General features: G+C 48.0%; 1 protein-coding gene across 1 annotated transcript; it reads right to left on the bottom strand.

The window, feature by feature from the left end:
• Positions 1-9,243: 9,243 nt before the first annotated feature.
• On the bottom strand, positions 9,244-10,715 carry LOC123151273 (high mobility group B protein 7). Its single transcript, XM_044571012.1, has 6 exons — positions 10,470-10,715; positions 10,299-10,381; positions 10,050-10,209; positions 9,894-9,951; positions 9,686-9,799; positions 9,244-9,573 (listed from the first exon to the last, which is right to left on the bottom strand). Exons 1-6 carry the CDS (start codon positions 10,559-10,561, stop codon positions 9,430-9,432), a joined length of 651 nt encoding a protein of 216 aa, XP_044426947.1. The 5' UTR covers positions 10,562-10,715; the 3' UTR covers positions 9,244-9,429.
• Between the last annotated feature and the right edge of the window lie 9,435 nt (positions 10,716-20,150).

Raw genomic sequence — 20,150 nt, 5'->3', positions numbered from 1 at the left:
TGTTTTGAGTTTTGGTGTTCGAGTTGCTTCGAAGTCAAATGTTGATTCCATACCTTCTCTAAGCGGTGTTCTCATACCGCGATGTGAACACTAATCCTTCTCGATCATCGAGATTGCCATGTCAATCCTTTTTTAACCGGTGTGCTTCTCTTCAAGTGGATTCGTTCATTTTCAACATTCACAAGATCATTTATCACTTCTTCTCAACGGTCGTTTGTTTCATCCATCTCCAAGTTGACTTTGTTTTTTTCCCGCCCTCCCTCCCTTGTTTTTCTTTAAGGACTCAAATTTCTTGATCAAGTATCTTTTTATTCATGTGAAGTCTCTTCTTTCTTTTCAATCAACGTTCTTACTCGATGATTCTCATGAAGATCCTAACGGAGCCTCAAGTTCATCATTCTTCATTCTTTTTCTTCTCCGGTGGAACCAATTCAAGCATTATTGATCATATATTTCTCCTCATTTCAAATACCTTCTCATGCCGGTGCACCTCATATTCATTCACTTCTCGCTATTTAATTGTTCCGGAGTGCTCAAGATATCTCGAAGATTCGTGTTTCCACTCTGCATTCGTTCAAGCTCTTTTGAGATTGGTATCTCATTCAAGTCATTTAATCTTACCGGTGCAATCTCTCTCTTTAAATCTCTTTCAACGGTGTTTCTCTTGAGTGGGCCCTAACCCACAAGTCTTTTCCCGGGATCTTACCTGACTCTTCTTATTTTCCCAGAGGTAACCTCAATTTCATTTCGAAGTTTGACGTGAGAATGAATTATCATCAGTCATATGTATTTCTCCAAGATCTGTCGAATTCTTTGCATCGTCGGCTCAACCTCTTCATTTTGATTCTTCCGGAGTGCCTAAATAAGTCTTGATGGTATTTCTCGTCGTCATTCTCAGTTGGAAGTCCGAAGAAGAGTTTCTTTTAAATCTTGCCCCATTCTCTGCCATCCTCCCATAATTGTTTCGGTTGTGAGAATTTCTTTTCACCCATCCGGAGTAATTCAGAGTATTTTCAGTTTGATTCTCCGAAGGCCATCATTTCGGGATTATTCATTCTAGCTTTCAGCTCCCGTTCTTCAATCTTACTGGTGCATCATCCAAGTATATTCTCTAATCAGCTCATGATCTTTTGTTCTCGTGGATCTAATTTCCCTCAAGTATTTTCATTCGTTCTCTAATCCTTTCCGGTGATTTATCCCTTTATTTCGTTCTTTGTCAATGCTTATGGTGGTTCGTTCAAGATTGGTCTTCTTTATCAATTCATTCGTTCTTCCAAATTCCTACCGATGGTTCGTTGAAGACGTTCTCAAATTTATGATATATCTCTCTCAATCCTTTCTATGAGAATAAGTAATATGTCAAATCCATTGATTGTCATCAATTGAATTGGTGAAGGATAAGCATAATGTAATTCTTATTCTTGTTTCATCCAAGTGATTTAATTCCTTATTCCGGAGGTTCATCAAAATTCTTGATTTTTTTTGTTCATCTTTCTTTCCCGGAGTTCCAACCTCTTTTAATTATTTTATCACGAAGTTCTCTATCTAAATCATTGCGAGGCTTCAATCTTATTCTTTCCATAAGTCAATTATTTTGGATCATTCTTTTATTACCGGAGTTCTTCATGAAGGTTCTACATGATTGGTTCATCAAGGATTTAATGCCTTCTCCAATTTTTCATCGAGATTCTCTTCTAAGAAGTTCTAGTTTTCTTCTTCTTGCTATCCGGAGTGCAATTCTTTCTTCCATATTATTGGAGGTGGTATTATGTCATTTTGATAATTTGAGTTCATGTTTTCATGATTCACATGTTGTCAAGTATGAGATATTTTAAATCCATCAATCTCGTCATTGGAGTTATCTTGTGTTATATTTCACCTAAAGCCATCCCTAAGGACTGTTGCTATCTATGGTGCTCATAAATGATCCAAGCTCTTCTTTATCCTCTCGGTAAAATAGTTTCTTGTCTCCTTGTTCTTATCAATCCAATTCTTCTTCCCGTGAGTGGCAGGTTGTCACCTCATAATTTGAGATGTATTCCATAAGACCATATCAACCTTATTCTTTTCGTTGGTGGTTTTTCCAACAACCCCGTTCAACCCTTCTCCTAAAGATGCCTTGTCAAACTCTTTTGTGGCAGAAGTTGGCATTTTCTTCTCCATTCTCCTATTTCTATTATCTATCTTCTATTCTTTCGTTCCGGAGGTATTGCGATGTTGTTATTTTCACCCATCATCTCGTTTTGTTAAAGATCATGTTCTTTTCATGCCTATCCATTTAACCGGAGAGTTGTGCCCTCTGCTCAGTTATTTTCATCTTATCAAGTCTTGTATCACTTTTCAACTGGAGTGCTGTCCGAGTTTGTTCTTCCTCGTTTCTCTTTCCTAACGGAGTGTTTTCAACTTCGTTCATCTCCGTTGCTTTCTTTCTGTCTTTTGTTCAACCTCGCAAGGTTCTTGGTTTCACTCGTTTGTCAAAGAAGCAATTTGTTTTACTCCTTCTCTTTCTAGTCTGTTTTCCCTCCGGTGCCATTCCAGATCTCGGGACGAGATCCTCTCGTAGTGGTGGAGTGTTTTAGCGCCCCGAGACCGATGTGCCAGGTGTCGTTCAGTTATTCGATGTTGCTGCCTTGTCTTTGCTTGCGTGTCATGCATTGCATATCATGCGCATTTCATTTGCATACGTGTTCGTCTCATGCATCCGAGCATTTTCCCCGTTGTCCGTTTTGCAATCCGGTGTTCCGTTCTCCTCCGGTGGTCATTTCTACCTTTCTTTCGTGTGTGGGGATTAAACATTTCCGGATTGGACCGAGAATTGCCAAGTGGCCTTGGTTTACTACCGGTAGACCGCCTGTCAAGTTTCGTACCATTTGGACTTCGTTTGATACTCCAACGGTTAACCGAGGGACCGAGAAGGCCTCGTGTGTGTTGCAGCCCAACACCCTTCCATTTTGGCCCAAAACCCACCTAACTCTGCTCCATCATCTAGAGCGTTCGATCATGATCGTGTGGCCGAAAACCGCACCTCATTTGGACTCTCCTAGCTCCCTCTACCTATAAAAGAGCAACCCTCCCCGAAATTTCGGATCAATTTGCGGATGAAACCCTAATCCTCTTCCCCTCTCGCCCGCCGGACATGTCCGTCCCGGCCGGATGAGATCACGCCGCCGCCCCGGGCGAATCCAAGATCCACACGTGGACGTCGCCGTCCCACCGCCGCCGCGGCCCGCGGAGCCCATCCGAGGCCCGCGCGGGCCCAGTTTCACCGCCGCCGCACGGGAGCGCCCGACCGCGCCCGGCTCCCCTTCGCCTTGCCGGAGCATCGCCGGCCGCCTCGCTGACCACCCTCGCCGGTGAACCCCCAGGCAGGAGCTCCGCCGCCCCTCCTCTTCATCTCCCTGCCTCTCCCTAACCTCTCTCCTCTCCCCTGCAGCGATCCTCGCCGCCACCGCCATGGATCCGGCGGGATCTGGCCCCCACCGCCCGGATCCTTCTATCCCCGATGGGATCCGCCTCCCTCCTTCGCGGGAGACCCGCTGCCGCCTCGCCGTTGACCTAGGGCGCCGCCGCCCTGTTCCTGATCGTGCGCCAGGCGCGAGGAGGACGACGCCCTCGCTCGGGTGGGCCGCCTTGGCCTCCCAGGCCCAGCATCGTCGGCCTGCCTCCTCCTCCTTCACGGGCCGAAGCCCATGGGTGAGGCCACACCCCAGCGCCCCGCCTCTGTTTTTTTTTCCTCCTGTTGGGCCAGCTTGATTCGGCCCGAGTCACTGTTTTTATTTCGCGAACGAATTTACTAATTTTCCAGAGAAAACCTGTTTTACAGAAAAGTCCCCCTCGTTCATGCTTTTAATAACTCACTAACCGTGCATCAGATTAAAATTTTTTATATATGAAACTTGCTCAGAAATTTGTGTAGATTAATAATATCTAACTTTCATCTATGTTTGAAATGTTAAAAATGTTGTTTGCATTAATTTGCTCCTATGCCATGTTAAAATGATTTAATTCATAACTAAATAACCGTAACTCGGAATTTAATAATCTTTATATGTAAATGGGGTAGAAAAATGCCTAGTTTATCATGGTGACCTTATTTTGCATGTTTAACAACTCTAAAATTGTGTTTAGGGCAGATCAGTACCAAACCTTAAATTATGCATATGAGGATTTTCCGGAATTGTTGTTTGTTGTTCCGGCCTCATTTAAACTTGCCTAAATTAGATAGTTTCATCATGTTTCACCTCTTGCCATGTTAATCAACATTTAATATTGTTGGGGTACATAAACGAGAGAGAACTAAATAATTGTTGTGGTGTTTTGTCAATATGCATCCCGATGCATATTGAGCTCCACTTAATTTGTAGGATTGCTTGTGCATTTTGCCATGCCATGCCTCATTAAACCGTACATGCATCATACTTGATTGTGCATCATGTCATGATTATGTGGTGGCTGTTTACCATGTTGTTTGCTTCTTTCTGGTGTTGCTTCTTCGGGTTGGTTCCGATAACGTCGCGTTTGTGAGGAATCGTTCGTCTTCGTCCGTTTGTCTTCTTCATGGACTCGTTCTTCTTCCTTGCGGGATCTCAGGCAAGATGATCATACCCTCGAAATCACTACTATCTTTGCTATGCTAGATGCTCGCTCTTTTGCTATGCCCATGCTACGATGCCTACCATTTGTTTGTCAGCCTCCCAAATTGCCATGTCAAACCTCTAACCCACCATGTCCTAGCAAACCGTTGATTGGCTATGTTACCGCTTTGCTCAGCCCCTCTTATAGCGTTGCTAGTTGCAGGTGAAGATTGGAGGCCGTTCCTTGTTGGAATATTTATTTACTTGTTGGGATATCACTATATATCTTATTTAATTAATGCATCTATATACTTGGTAAAGGGTGGAAGGCTCGGCCTTATGCCTGGTGTTTTGTTCCACTCTTGCCGCCTTAGTTTCCGTCATATCGGTGTTATGTTCCCGGATTTTGCGTTCCTTACGCGGTTGGGCTATAATGGGAACCCCTTGACAGTTCACCTTAAGTAAAGCTCTTCCAGCAATGCCCAACATTGGTTTTACCATTTGCACTAACAACCTACCACCTTCCCTTGGGTTTTCGCGAGCCCGAGGGTCATCTTTATTTTAACCCCCCCGGGCCAGTGCTCCTCTGAGTGTTGGTCCGAACTAGAGTCCTGTGCAGCGCCCCCTCGGGGAAACTCGAGGTTTGGTTTTAGTTGTACGGAGCGCTCATCTGAGTGTGCCCTGAGAAAGAGATATGTGCAGCTCCTATCGGGATTTGTCGGCACATTCAGGCGGTGTTGCTGGTTTAGTTTTACCCTGTCGAAATGTCTTGTTGTACCGGGATACCGAGTCTGGTCGGAATGTCTCGGGAGGAGGTCTATTCCTTCGTTGACCGTGAGAGCTTGTGATGGGCTAAGTTGGGACACCCTGCTGGGATTTGAACTTTCAAAAGCCGTGCCCGCGGTTATGGGCAGATGGGAATTTGTTAATGTCCAGTTGTAGATAACTTGAACCTTAATTAATTAAAATGAATCAACCGTGTGTGTTACCGTGATGGCCTCTTCTCGGCGAAGTCTGGGAAGTGGACACGGTGTTGGAGTAATGTTTGCGCAGGTTGCTCTCTAGTTTCTCGCTCGCGCTTTGCCTCCTCTTCTCGCTCTCTTTTGCGAATAAGTTAGCCACCATATATGCTAGTCGCTTGCTGCAGCTCCACATATATATTGCCTTACCCTTCCTATAAGCTTAAATAGTCTTGATCGCGAGGGTGCGAGATTGCTGAGTCCTTGTGGCTCACAGATACTATAACTCCAGATGCAGGTCCAGGTGATTCCGCTCCAGGTGACGAGTACGAGCTCAAGTGGGAGTTCGACGAGGACTCTCAGCGTTACTACGTTTCCTTTCCCGATGATCAGTAGTGGTGCCGAGTTGGGGCTGATTGGGACCGTGTCGCATGTTGGGTTCTCTTCTATTTTGGCACCGTAGTCGGGCCATGAGTGTTTTGGATGATGTAATGTTATTTATGTACTTGATTGACGTGGCGAGTGTAAGCCAACTATGTTCTCCCCTTTATTATTCATATTACTTGGGGTGTTGTGAAGATTGCCTAACTTGTGACATATGCCTTCAATGCGATTATGTCTCTAAGCCGTGCCTCGACACGTGGGAGCTATAGTCGCATCGAGGGTGTTACACCAAGTCCTCTGGATCATGCTCGTTCTGAAAATCACGTTCCCGAAGGTTTCATTCCCTTTGGACTCCGTTTGATATTCTTTTTCTGCGAAACTCTGAAATAGACAAAAAAACAGCAATTCTGGACTGAGCCTCCGGTTAATAGGTTAGTCCCAAAAATAATATAATAATGTATAATAAAGCCCAATAATGTCCAAAACAGGATATAATATAGCATGGAACAATCAAAAATTATAGATACGTTGGAGACGTATCACGGGGCCACCCAAGACCTGGCCAGAGGGGAGTTGGTCGGAGTGGCCGGGAGAGTGTCATCGCAGTTGATCGGTTTTGTCGGAATGTCGTTGGTCCACCCGAATGGGAGCGAGAGGCCATGGGTTCCGTGGTGTGGGTACAGTGTACTAACCTCTGCAGAGTGTATATTAAATCTATCGATAGTTGTGCCCGCGGATAAGGGCCCAGTTCGTGTCGGTCACACTATGGGTCAACAGTAATAATAATAACTTGCTTAATAACAACCCCGGTTCAATGATGAGATAAGTTGGTGATGTGATCCATGAATGATCACTGTTTGGTTACGAGGTAACCTGTTGAGCCCAGAGTGGTTCCGTTTGTGATCCGTGAATGATCATCGTTGGGTTACGACGTAACCCGTTGAGCCTAGAGTGGTTCCGTTTGTGATCCGTGAATGATCACCGTGGTATCGAGGATACCAAGTTGATAAGTATTCGTGATGTTGTGCGAGAATCGTGGGTAAAGATCAAGCTCCTTGTGGTCATTTAAAGATTACTACGGTATTGCTTATACCAAGCTTGATTTGATCCTGAGATGATCGTGTAATGTCTAAGGTGGGTAAGTGATGCATGTGATGGTTACGAGGTAACCCGAACAGAATAAGTGGTGCATGTAGTGTCATCATGTTGCATGCTAGTATCATCAGATTTATATGTTCATGCCATGCTCCTATTGTTCTAGTGATATTATGTTCATGTTGTTCATGCCATGTTATCTTGATGATCTCATGATAATTCCTGCTTAACCTGTAATTGCCATGCTGTTATTTGTCTTGAATGCTTCTGGTTATTATGAGCTTGCAAGTACATTCAATGTACTGACCTGGCGTGTCATGCCAGCTTGCAGGTCGTGCCTGGATTTCTTGCTTGTTTGGTGTTGTTCATGTGTTCGCGAGTTAGGATAAACGTTCCAGCCAGAGTCCCTGCGGATTGGAGTCCATCGTCGCCATAGTTTGTTCCGCTGCCAATAGTTGTTTTGCTGCCTCGATTTGTTATGCTGCTTGTATAGAACAAGCGTGGTTGGTGTGGTGTCGCCGTGCCGATATTATTCATTGTAATATCGGAGACCTTGTATTCATATTCGTGTTGTGATAGAAAGCTGGTTTGTTCTATGCTAAGCACTGCCATATTCCAGAAAACTTCACCTCAATCTCTGGGCTGGAATATGGGGCGTTTCGGTTTTTTGTGAGCGGGGTGCCACAATGCTCTCTCTAACCAGGCTTGGATGGCTGCTCTGTACCACGTCAATTCGTTAACCTATGGATTAGGTTTCGTCAGGTTCAGTTGCCGACGGAACGCAAGGACACGGTCAATTGGAATCTATGTGCCTCCTAGGTTTACTCTGCCAAAATCTGCATATTTGAGCCAATTCCATGGATCATTCACCAGCACAAACTACTCTAAGGTTTGGCAGTCCAAGGTTGGCCCAAGTGCAGTTTCTTCGCTTTGTTATGCTTGGCCGGGAGAATTCTCACCGATGACAAGCTGGCCAAAAGAGGGCTGCCACACAATGATCTATGTGTCCTCTGTGATCAGGAGAGGGGGACCTTGCATCTCCTCAAATATTATCTCTTCGGATCCATCCGGTACCTGATTACCCAATGGCTGAACTCCAACACGTTGTGCGCCTCTGTTGATCAGACCGAGTCCTTATGCCATTGGTGGAACCTTTCTGGCCAACTGGACAACAAGACTATACCCGCTACCATATACAGCTGTTGGAACCTTTGGAAGGAGCGCAACTGCAGAGTTTTCGGGTCCTCGGATATTGATGGAAACAGCATTTTCCATCTCACAATGCAATGGATTTCATATTGTGAGAATGACCTCCACCTGAGCCGGATTAAGATTGTTCTTCTTTCTCTTTGCTTTGGCTGAGGCAATTGCTTATTGCCTACAGCATTAACTTGTATCAGACGGTTTGTTATTTTATTCCCTCTTAATATATTGGCAGCAATCTGCCAAATCCTCAAAAAGAAGAATTTTTAGTGATCAAAGGATTTTGGGAAGGGCTAGAGATGCTGCAGGTGCGGCCAGACTGCCAGCTGATAACTCGCCTGTCGCTGGTGCTATGCTGGATCCTGCAATTAGGCTGCTCCTGAACTGAAGGCGATTCAGAAATTCCCTCAAGTCTGAGTAAAACTGAAAGCCCCGGGTCTCTATTCCGAAGTAACATTTCACTCACATGGCACTCCCAGATCCCTGTTCTGAACTCTGTATCCAGCCAAAAATATAAGCAAGCAGGGTGCTTTGACATATTCTACCAATGAACATCAGGGCAAGTCTACTACTGTAGGTTCTAAATAATAAAGTTCAGTCTGGCCTTTTCTACACAGGTCAACTAAGTAGCTGCAAAGTAAACATTGACTGATACAGCTTTGGTTATCTTGACATCAGATATCAGTGATATGCAAAATTGCAGAACCCTGAAGCAGAGGATGCCAAAAAGTTGGTACTTGCCGCCCCATATACCATGGAGGCCTTAGACTAGGCCAGGACAATTGTTGCAACTTGTCGCAAAATATCCTATCAGGGCCACTCACAGCACTGAAATTTTCAGCCGAAACAGCCTAGGTACTACTTGGCATAAGGTTGTATTGTTATTTCAGTAATGATGGGTAACTATTCTTGATCTCAACTTTGTACTAGCTTTAATACAAAGTTGTACTAAAGCTGAGACATTTATTTTGGGAGAGGTAGTTTCACACATATTGCAAATGAAATGCAGTGGCAGAAAGATTCAGTCATTCATCAACCACCACATCAACCCTGCTTTCCTTCCATTCCATAACAATGATAAACAGACTGCAACCAGCCACAACATTCACTACTGCTGCTACTAGAGTTTAGGCCAAGATTCAGGTTGCCCAGGACAGATAGGTAGAACACCTGCCATTTACAAAACAGAAACTAGCACCCTTCTTCAGTCCCGTCTAGATGTCATCATCCAGCTCGTTCTTCTCCTCTTCCTCCTCCTCGTCCTCTGGGGCATCTTCTGGCTTATCCACCTCCTGTTCCGCATCCTCCACCTCTTCTGCGTCAGCATCTGCCTTCTCCTCATCTCCCACATTGTTCTCCTGCATCAACATCAAACACAAACGAACAGTCAAGCCAAGACTCACCAATAGCAATGTCAAAGCAATTCAGAAGAATTGATTGATTTATCTAGTATGGAACCCAGGGAATTACCGCGCTGCCCTCGCCATTGGCAAACTGGGCCTTGAGCTCCTTGGCCTGGTCATTGTAGGGCTTCTTCTCCTCTTCAGTCATGGATTTCCACTTCTCCCCTGCTGCCTTGCCAACCTGCATTTCACCACCAGACACACGCACGGAGAGTCAGAGACACAACACAGCACACAAACAAACCATTCATAAAGTAGGGATGAACAGGACGTACGGCGGCAACACCCTTCTCATCGGGGTGGGAGGCCTTGAACTCCACCCTGAAGTCCTTCCTGCGACGCAAATCGAATCAGGTCTTGTCAGGTCACAAACAACAAAGATTTCGGACCAATTGACATGGCACGACAAGGAGAAATGAAGGGAGGATTACATGAAGAGGAAGAAGGCAGTTGGTGGGCGCTTTGCCTTTAGCTTCTTGGCACCATCTCCGTCTGCCTTGCTCTTCTTCTTCCCCTTGCCTCCGGCGGCAGCGGAGGGCGCCTTCCTCTTCTTCTCCTGGATCTCCACGGCCTTCTCCACCACCTGCGACTCTGAAATCAAAAACGAGAGTAGTGGGGTTAGCGCGGCAGTACGCAGACGCGGCCTAGATGTGTCAAAGAGGGGAGGAACCGAAACGCACCGAGGCTGAGGCGTATCTTGGAGTCGAGGCTGCAGCTGTGCAGGTCGATGAGGACGATGGCTACGTCCTTGTTGCACGCCTCGCTGAAACCAACCAAACAAACCAGTCATTCACTCAATCACTCATCGGAGAAGCATCGGAGAAGGAGAAGGGAGGGGGAACGGAAGTTACCAGCGGGTGAAGGCGCTCCCGTCGCGCGCGCGCTTGAGGACGGTGGCCTCGACGCGCTTGCGGGAGCGGGGGGCGTTGCCGGCGGTGGCCATGGAACTGGACGGATCTGGCTGGATCTCTCTTGCTGCGGGGGAGGAGTGGAGAGGAAGGGAGGTGATTGGATCTTGATTCCTTGCTGCTGTGGGCAATGGCGATTTGGGGGAAATAAATAGCAGTGGCAGCGCGGCGGGCGGGGCGGGGCGAGGCGCGAATGAGGAGGGGGGAACGAAACGATTTGGGATTTTTGGCTCCGCGGCGCGGCGGCGGGGGATACGGGGAATTTGGCTGGAACGGTTGGCGGGAAGGCCAGGCGGCAGGCGATCTCGTCCGTGGATGGTTGCGGGTGCGGGAGTGGACGGTCGAGACCTGGTTCGCTCGTTCCCGCCGCGGCAGTCGAGTTTGGGTTTGGTTTCGGCAGCAGCCGCCCAGGCAGTGGCGCCTGTTTCGGCACCAGGCTCTTGATTTTGTTGATGGGGTGCGATGCTACTCGCTAGACATGAAAATTGGATTCCCTTTCGGTTTGGACACTACCATGTGTTGATCGACCGATGCCAGCCAACAATCGGTCGCCTCCCGAGCCGTTCGATCAGGCTGCCAGCAGCCATACCATAGCTCGTTTCCCCACCTTTGTTAGATGTCCCACACTGCTCTACGTCGTCCCATCTTACGCAGCGCTTGCACAACATGTGGGTGGGGGCACTACATTCCCTGGTCCACTGGCCGCCTGCGTCGCTCACAACACCACAGGTGAGCTGGCGGTACTTGCAAGCTCCCACCTCATGTAGTCATCGTGCACACAATGTCGCTCGGTTGCCGTCGCAACTCGTAACACTTGTGATCATTGTCGTCGCTCCCTCACACCAGTGCTCCGTCCTCCTTGACTCATGCATGGCCGCTCTAGCTTCCAGCACCGCTCGATGCCATTCGCAACACATGGGGTCACCGCTCGTAGTGCTAGTGGTCGTCATTTGCAGGCCTCCCTACATCGGAACGCTCTGATTTTTGCTCCTTTATTATTATTATTATTTTCCCTGAATTTGGCTCTCGTCTTTTTCTTCGGATTTTCATTTCATCTTTGTTAGATGTTGCTAGTCTAGTGGCGATCCTTCTCCTATACCATTGAGATATTCTTCACAAGATCCTTGCCACCAAAAAAATTCTCCATATTGATTTTTGCCTCTCAAACCCTATTTCCAACTATTGAGGAATTAAGCCAATACAAAGGAACCTCAATTTACTTTAGTTGGCAAATTCTACTAAAATTCCCCGTGACTTTCATAACCCTGCAAGCTCTAGGTATGCAAAAAGAATTGTATGTCATGTGCAATATTTTTCATTTTTTTTTCTTTTACTACCATATGAGGAATTAAATCCTCGAAAATGCTTATAGATCTCCAAATATTATGAAAATATTTGGAGATGGTCATTGCACATATATTCACGTCTAGTATCAATCTTGGACCAATTTGATCAATTTAACCCCATCTTTCCTTCGCAAATTCAATGTTCCATTTTTTGGCCCTTTTCCGAAGGAACTACCATATAATTTGTGTAGCTTAATATAGCTATTAGAAGCTCAAGATCCATCAAAACATGAGGCCGCCAAGTTCAACTTTTGAGTGTAGGTTCCAACTCAAGAATTCCCCCAATTTGAAGCCTTGTGAAGGAAGTATTATATAGACTTACCCATTTGATCTAGATTATTTGCCTTTCACTAGAGGCTAACGTGCGCTTCGCCGCGCCGTTCTTCACTCGTGGGATCAAGTTTGTGACGCCCGGATAATTAAGCTACAGTGAACCTCCACTAAGGATGCCATGTCATCATGATTACTAATTGTTAAACTCGCGTTGGTTCGATTCCGGTCCAAATTCAAATTTAAAATAAAGTCAAACAATAAAAGTTTTCAAATGTCAAAACTAAAATGTGCTAAATGTGACAACTAATCCATAGGTAATATTTTTGGAGAAACCACATTTCTATAAGATGTTTAAATGCTTTAAAATAAATAAATAAAACAGCAAAGGCAATTATTCAAATACATTTTATAGTTAGTAAAATGTTAAACTACTCCCTCTGTCACGGTTTAGAAGGCACAGTTAAATTTGCGTGCGTTTCCACAATAGACAAGGTTTAGGGTGCATTGCATTTATTTCTAGTAGCTAATTAGTACTCCGATATACTATTTCTATATGCATGCGTAGTGTGAATGCTATTTTTTAGCCTATCCCACAACCAATAGATAATCACCTAGGTTCCAGAGAATTTCCAAGCGCGCCTTCTAAACCGTGACGGAGGGAGTAAATTATTTGAGGATTAAACTTTTTGTGGCACTGGTATGATCAGAAGCATTAATTCAGGTGCCAATAATATATTCTACAAAACTAAAACAAAAATGGAAAACAAATTAAAATAGAAAAGAAAATAGGTAAACTGAAAAAAAAAGGAAACCTAATCTACTGGGCACTGTGGCTCATTAGGCAAAATGACCCAGCCCAGCCCAGCCTCTCCTTCCTCCAGTTCACAGGAGGGCGTGGCGCTCATCCACCGGCGCCATAGCCGGCGATGTGCACGCGTCGGCGATCCCTTGGTCGCGTGGATGGATAAGGCCACCCAACCCCCCCCCCCCCCCCCGAGAACCCTGGCCTCGCCACTTTTCCTCCCGCTCGCTGCCTCCTTCTTCCTCGCGCACTACCGAGCCATCGACGCCATGGTTCTCCTCATCCGCATGCTCTCTGTCATCCCCGCGGGCTGGGACCTGTCCAGCAGTGCCTTCGCTGACCGTTGCGTCGACTACGCCGCCGGATCGAGGCTGACAAGCCACCACATCGGCACGCACATCATCAACCCCGTCGGCCTCCGCCTCGGTCGCCTCGTCGATCCGCCACCCCCTGTCCACCCCGGCTCCCCTGAGCTCCCCTCTGACCTCCACTGTGAGCTCGCGCACCTCCCCTCTCTTCCTGTTGTTCGCGTGCGACCCCATAGCATCGATCCCCTCCACGGCCATGCTCATCATCGTCGTTTACCTCACCACCGCGGCCACCGCACGTGAAGCTCGCGTCTGAGCCCCACGCCCCCAAGAGGCCAACGCCGCCCCCAGCGCCGCCTACCGTGCTCCATCGCCTCGGGTTCACTCCTGCCCGAGCTTCCGCCGTTGCAGACCGCCCGCACCGTCAGCTGACGCTGCCCGCTGCCCTTGCCGCGGCTTCGCCTGGCCTCCGCTCCCTCCGCCTCCGGCCGCTCGTGCCGCCCGCGTTGTGCCTGCTGCTGCTACGACATCTACGGTTGCCGTCGTCCGCCTACGCCGTTGCCGGCCTCGCTCGCCTGTTGCGTCGTGGCCCGCCGCTGCCGCGGTCGCCCGTCGCCCCGCTGTGCGCGCCCGCCGCCTCCCGCTTCGCCCAGTGCCTCCCCACCTGGCCCGCTTGCATGTGGACGCGCGTGCCCACGTCGCCGGTAGCTCCCCCGTCTGCCTCCTCGCGCGCCGCCTTCCCCCGCTGCCTCCGCCGCCTGCCCGCGCGACACGCTGCTCGCGCCGCCCGCCCGCACCGGCCACCGCTCACCGGGCCACGCCCCTCGCCCCGCGTCACCCGCTGGCCCCCGCACCGGCGCCCCATCGGCCTAGTCCGCCCGGGCACTCACGCCCGGTGCCCATGCCCGCGCCCAATCCCCGTTTGTGGCTGGGCCTATGACAACGGGCCCCACTCCCCTTTTCCAAAAAAAGGAAATAATGAAATCAATTATTTGATTAATTAACCAATTAATTAGCTTAATTAACTTTGTTTTCTTTACCTAATTAACTTGATTAGTTAATTAAAATTGTTAGTTAGTTACTAGTCAATGACAGACGGGCCCCACTGCCCGGTTTGACCAGTCAACGGTTAGTGTTGACCATTGACGTCACGATGAGATCATGTTGATGCAATAACTCCGTTTTAGCTCTAATAATAAATTCAGAAATTTTTTAAATCTTTGAAAAATCATAGAAAATAATCCGTAACTTGGATGAAAAAGTTTTATACATGAAAGTTGCTCAGAACGACGAGACGAATCCGGATGCGCAGCCCGTTCGTCCGCCACGCATCCCTAGCATAGCGAACACACAACTTTCCCCCTTCGATTCGTTTGTCCGAAAACACGAAACACCGGGGATATTTTCCCGGATGTTTCCCCCCTTCACCGGTATCACCTCATACTGTGTTAGGTCACCCCTAGCACCACGCATTGCCGTGTTATGATTTGTGTTGCTTTGTTTGCTCTATTATTTATTGTGTTCCCCCGATCGACTACGGTGTTGACGACCCCTCCTTGCCAGAGCAACCAGGCAAGCCCCCCCCCCTTGATCACCAGATATCGCCTACTTTTATCTATATTGCTTGCGTTAGAGTAGTGTAGCATGTTACTGCTTTCCGTTAATCCTATTCTGTGCATAGCCTGTCATTGTTGTTACAACTGTTGATACCTTACCTGCAATCCTAAATGCTTAGTATAGGATGCTAGATTATCATCAGTTGCCCTACATTCTTGTCAGACTGTCATGCTATACTATCAGGCCGTGATCACGTCGGGTGTTGATCATGGGTATATACTATACATACATACTATACATGTTGTGACTAAAGTCGGGTCGGCTCGTTGAGTACCCACAAGTGATTCTGACTTTGGCGACTGAAGGGGCAGGTGGTTCCACCCAGGTAGTGGTGGGCCTGGGTTCCCGACGGCCCCCGACTGTTACTTTGTGGCGAAGCAACAGGACAGGCGGAGACCGCCTAGGTGAGAGGTGGGCCTAGCCCTGGTCAGCGTTCGCGGTTACTTCAAATTAACACGCTTAACGAGATCTGGGTATTTGGTCTGAGTCTGGCTCCTGGCCTATACACACTAACCAACTACGCGGGAACAGTTATGGGCACTCGACGTCGTGGTATCAACCGAAGCCTTCGTGACGTCAGCGACTGAGCGGCGCGCACCGGGTTGGACCGCGTAATGCAACTTCCTTTGTAATGGAGGTTGCTAGGTCTGCTCTCCGGCCGCCCTCGCAATGTGCAGGTGTGCAATGGGCGATGGGCCCAGACCCCTGCACGCATAGGAGTTAGACCGGCGTGCTGACCTCTCTGTTGTGCCTAGGTAGGGCTGCGACGTGTTGATCTTCCGAGGCCGGGCATGACCCAGGAAAGTGTGTCCGGACAAAGGGGATCGAGCATGTTGGGAAATGTGGTGCACCCCTGCAGGGAAGTTAATCTATTTGAATAGTCGTGATCTTCGGTAACAAGATGACTTGGAGTTGTACCTTGACCTTATGACAACTAGAACCGGATACTTAATAAAACACATCCTTCCAAGTGCCAGATACAACCGGTGGTCGCTCTCTCATAGGGTGACGAGGGGAGGATCACCGGGTAGGATTATGCTATGCGATGATACTTGGTGAACTTACCATCTACTCTCTTCTTCTACTGCAAGATGGAGGTTACTAGAAGTGTAGTCTTCGATAGGACTAGCTATTCCCCCTCTTATTCTGGCATTCTGCAGTTCTGTCCACATATGTTACCCCTTTTCCATTTGATACGAATGCATACATATGTAGTGTAGCTCCTTGCTTGCGAGTACTTTGGATGAGTACTCACGGTTGCTTTGCTCCCCCTTTTCCCCCCTTCCTATACCCGATTCCTGCGACCAGACGTTGGAGTCCAGGAGCCAGGCGCCACTGTCGATGACGACTGCTACTACTCGGGAGGAGCCTACTACTACGTGCAGGCCGCTGACGACGACCAGGAGTAGTTTAGGAGGATCCCAGGCAGGAGGCATGCGCCTCTTTCGATATGTATCCCAGTTTGTGCTAGCCTTTTTTTTAGGTTAACGACAGTGGGAGAGGCTCCCACTGACTTTGTATTAATCACAAGAGAACAATTACATCAGTGTTACAGATGGGTTTTTAGTGGCCCCCCGGCCAAACTTAAAAGAAGCAAAGCTAGGCAAGTGTTACAAAAGAAGTTACAAGCTTTGTACGTAAGAGTTTAGGTAGGGATGGAGGTCCTCTCTACAGTTATGCAATAAAAGACTCAGCAAATTTTTGAATCTAGCAAGCCATGAGTCAAATGAATGGTGGATCCCTCTGAAGTAGACATTATTCCTCTCCATCCATAGACTCCAGGCTGCCATAAAAAATATGTCCATAAACAAAGGCTGACGCCAGTTTTCTTTGCCTCCATGGATCAAGGAGATTTTGTCTCCCATCCCTGGCCAAAGCATGCCAACTTTGGCCCAGCAGAGCCGACTAAATGGGCAGGCGAAGAACAGGTGCTCAACCGTTTCCTCAGGTAGGTTTTGACAAAGCATGCAGGTATAAATGTTGTTAGCCACACTATAGTGTCTACGTTTCAGCATGTTTCTTGTGTTCAGGCGATCAACCAGCAACAGCCATCCGAACATTTTGAATTTGATTGGGCATTTAGATTTCCAAAGCCAGAGAAAGGCTTTGTCCGCGACAACCTCTCTGAAACAGTGGTCATAAAATTTCTTCGAGGAGTAGGTTCCACTGAGGGTGCACTCCCAGGTATCATACTGATCAGTATCCAAGCTCGTTTGTGCTAGCCTTCCTAAGGCAAACTTGTTTAACTTATGTCTGTACTCGGATATTGTTGCTTCCGCTGACTCGTCTATGATCGAGCTCTTGTATTCGAGCCCTCGAGCCCCTGGCTTGTAATATGATGCTTGTATGACTTATTTTATTTGTAGAGTTGTGTTGTGATATCTTCCCGTGAGACCCTGATCTTGATCGTACATGTTTGCGTGCATGATTAGTGTACGATTGAATCGGGGGCGTCACAAGTTGGTATCCGAGCCGACTGCCTATAGGAATCCCCCTTCCACACTCCTTGGCCGAAGTTGAGTCTAGTCGATGAAAATTGTTTTACTAACTTGGCTATGCGGCCCATGGGCCCATGTCACCATTGGGTGGTATTAGTGTCACATCCCTGGTCCTGTTATGCACTAGGCTAGACCTCATGTGAGCATCATGTTTTAATTCAAATGAAATTTGAATTGAGGGATTTTCAAAGCCTCAGAAACCTTCTAAAAATGATCAACATTAAAATCTTCTCAAAGAAGTCCAAGAAAATGTTCCTCTTAGTCTCTGAAAATATTGCAAAGAGGAAAAACTCAAAACAATATTTTTGGTATCTCAGAGTTAATTATTTTGGGCCTTTGAATTAAATAAATAACTATTTGCATTGGATATATATTTCTTAACTAATTAATATATGTCCAATAATTCTGATCTTTGATGAAGGGCTTTGGAATAATCCTACTAGTCCCTACCATAAATATCAGAAGCAATAAAAATGATTTAGTGTCTAAAACTAAATCAAAACAAACTACAGAAAATAGAAAACAGAATTAAAACAGAAATAAAAGAGAGAAGCCCAGCCACTTACCTGGCGCCCACTTACCTGGCCCAGCTCCTCCAGCGGCCCAGCCCACCGAACCCCCCACCGTCTCCCAACTCGCGCCAGAAGGACGCGAGGCGTGTGGCCACCGCACGCCGGCACGTGCCGAGCCACCTCCTGCTTTCCGCTCTCCTTCCTCGACGCTCTGGACACCTCCCCCGAGCGCCACGCGCCTCCCCGACCCCCTCTCACTTCTCCCTCGCTCTCTGGACCTCCCTCCCCCTTGCTCCTCTGCTCCCCCCCCATGACCGAGATTCGCCGTCGCCGCCGCTCGCCATAGCCACGGCCACCGACCACCACTCGCCTCGCCGACCAATCCAGAAGGACCGCAGCGTCGTCCTCATCACCTAGGTAGAGCCAAGCTACGCCGGACGCACTGCATCATCGCCTTCTTCATCGCCTTCAAGCTCCGGCCCCCGAGATCGCCGGCGACCCCGCGCTCGCCTCGCAGCCTCCCCGAGCCCACCGACCACCCCTGCAGACTCGACGTGAGCTCCTCTTCGTTTCCCCTCCGTCTTTTCGCTCGATTTCGTGCCGTATCCATCGTCTCTGCCGAGCCCGAGAGCCATTGCCGCCGGCCACGAGGTCGCCGTGGCTAGAGCTCATGCGCGTCACGTCCAAAGCACACCACCGTGCTCAGCACCACGCCAGGATCCCAAAACCCTAGTCTATTGCTCCTGTTGTGTACTGTAGCCACCGCTCGCGCCTCACCCGAACTTCGGCCGCCGCCGTCGTCATGATTGCCGTCGCCTCCGGCCACCCTAGCTTCTCCCGTTTGCCCTGTTAGATGCGCGCGAGCCTGGGCATCCCGTAGAGCCCCTCCGCCGCTCTTTTGGTCATCGGAGGGCGAATCCCGACGCTCTCCGCCGTCCCTGGCCTCGCCGGCGACGAGCCTCGGGTCAACTCCGGCGAGTTTGACCCGGGTTTGACCCCACTGGCCGGTTTGACCCCTCCTCTCTCTCACTGACATGCGGGCCCCGCCCGGCTAATTAAGTTAGGTTAGTGTTAACTAAGCTAGGTTAGTTTAGTTAGACACTGACACTCGGGACCCACAGGTCAGGGTTTGACGGGACTGTGCCACGTTGACCTGCTGACGTCATCATGACGTCAGGATGACGCAGTAATGTTTTCTGGATTTATTTTTATTCAGAAAATTCCAGAAAATGCCTAAAACTTCTAAAAATCATAGAAATTCAACCGTAACTCCAAATTAAATAATTTATATATGAAAAATTATCAGAAAAATTCAAGGAATCCATCTGTACCATTTTCATGCATGTTAGAACAACTTATAGCTGCTGTATAGCACAAATCAATTAAATGGCATTTGAATAATCACATATGGAGTTTGAATTTGAATCTTGTATTCAAACCAACCCCATTTAATCTGTTGCTAGTTGCATTAGCTCAAAACACATTCATATTGCCATGTCATGAGCATGCATCATATTGTGCATTTCATTAATTGTGTTCTTTCTTGTTTGCCGGTATTTGTCCCCTCTCGATAGACGTGATACCGGCGATGCGATCGATGACACCGATGAAGAGCTATACTATCTTCAGAAGTGCCAGGCAAGCAAAACCCCCTTGTTCATTCCGATACAATCCCACTCTCTCGCTCCTGCTCTCTTTTACTGCATTAGGACAACATCGATTCATCTGTTACTTGCTCCGGTAGCTGAACCCCTTTATCCTTTGCATGACCTGTCATTGCCACGGTAAATAGATGAAACCCACTAGCATGAGTAGGAGTTGTTTGAGCCCTGTTGTGCCTACTCATTCATGCTTGTTTGTCATGCCTGCTACTGCTTAGAGTTGAGTCAGGTCTGATTCATCGGGGATGAATCAGAGGTGTGTGAACATGTCCTACTGTGTGTGAGCTAAGTGTGTGAATATGATTTGGTAAAGGTAGCGGTGAGAGGCCATGTAGGAGTACATGGTGGGTTGTCTCATTGCAGCCGTCCTCAGGAACTGAGTTCTGTGTTTGGGATCCATGATTCAGCTACTACCACGCATTGGGCCCGAAACCAATGGACCCTCTCGGCTTCTTAATCACCCTTGTCCTCTGTCCAGGAGTTGCAAGTAGTTTTTGGTGTTTGTAGTATGCTGGAGGCCGTGCGCAGCGCTGACCGTAGGGGTGGGCTGTGATGCGGTAGGCACGTGGCACGGTGTACTGGGCGCCCGTTTGGTGTCTCGGGAACC

This window comes from Triticum aestivum, chromosome 7A, assembly GCF_018294505.1.
Source record: "Triticum aestivum cultivar Chinese Spring chromosome 7A, IWGSC CS RefSeq v2.1, whole genome shotgun sequence".
In the NCBI taxonomy this organism is placed as follows: Eukaryota; Viridiplantae; Streptophyta; class Magnoliopsida; order Poales; family Poaceae; genus Triticum; species Triticum aestivum.
The sequence above is the reverse complement of the archived record's forward strand: the minus strand, read 5'-3'. Positions and strand labels throughout refer to the sequence as shown.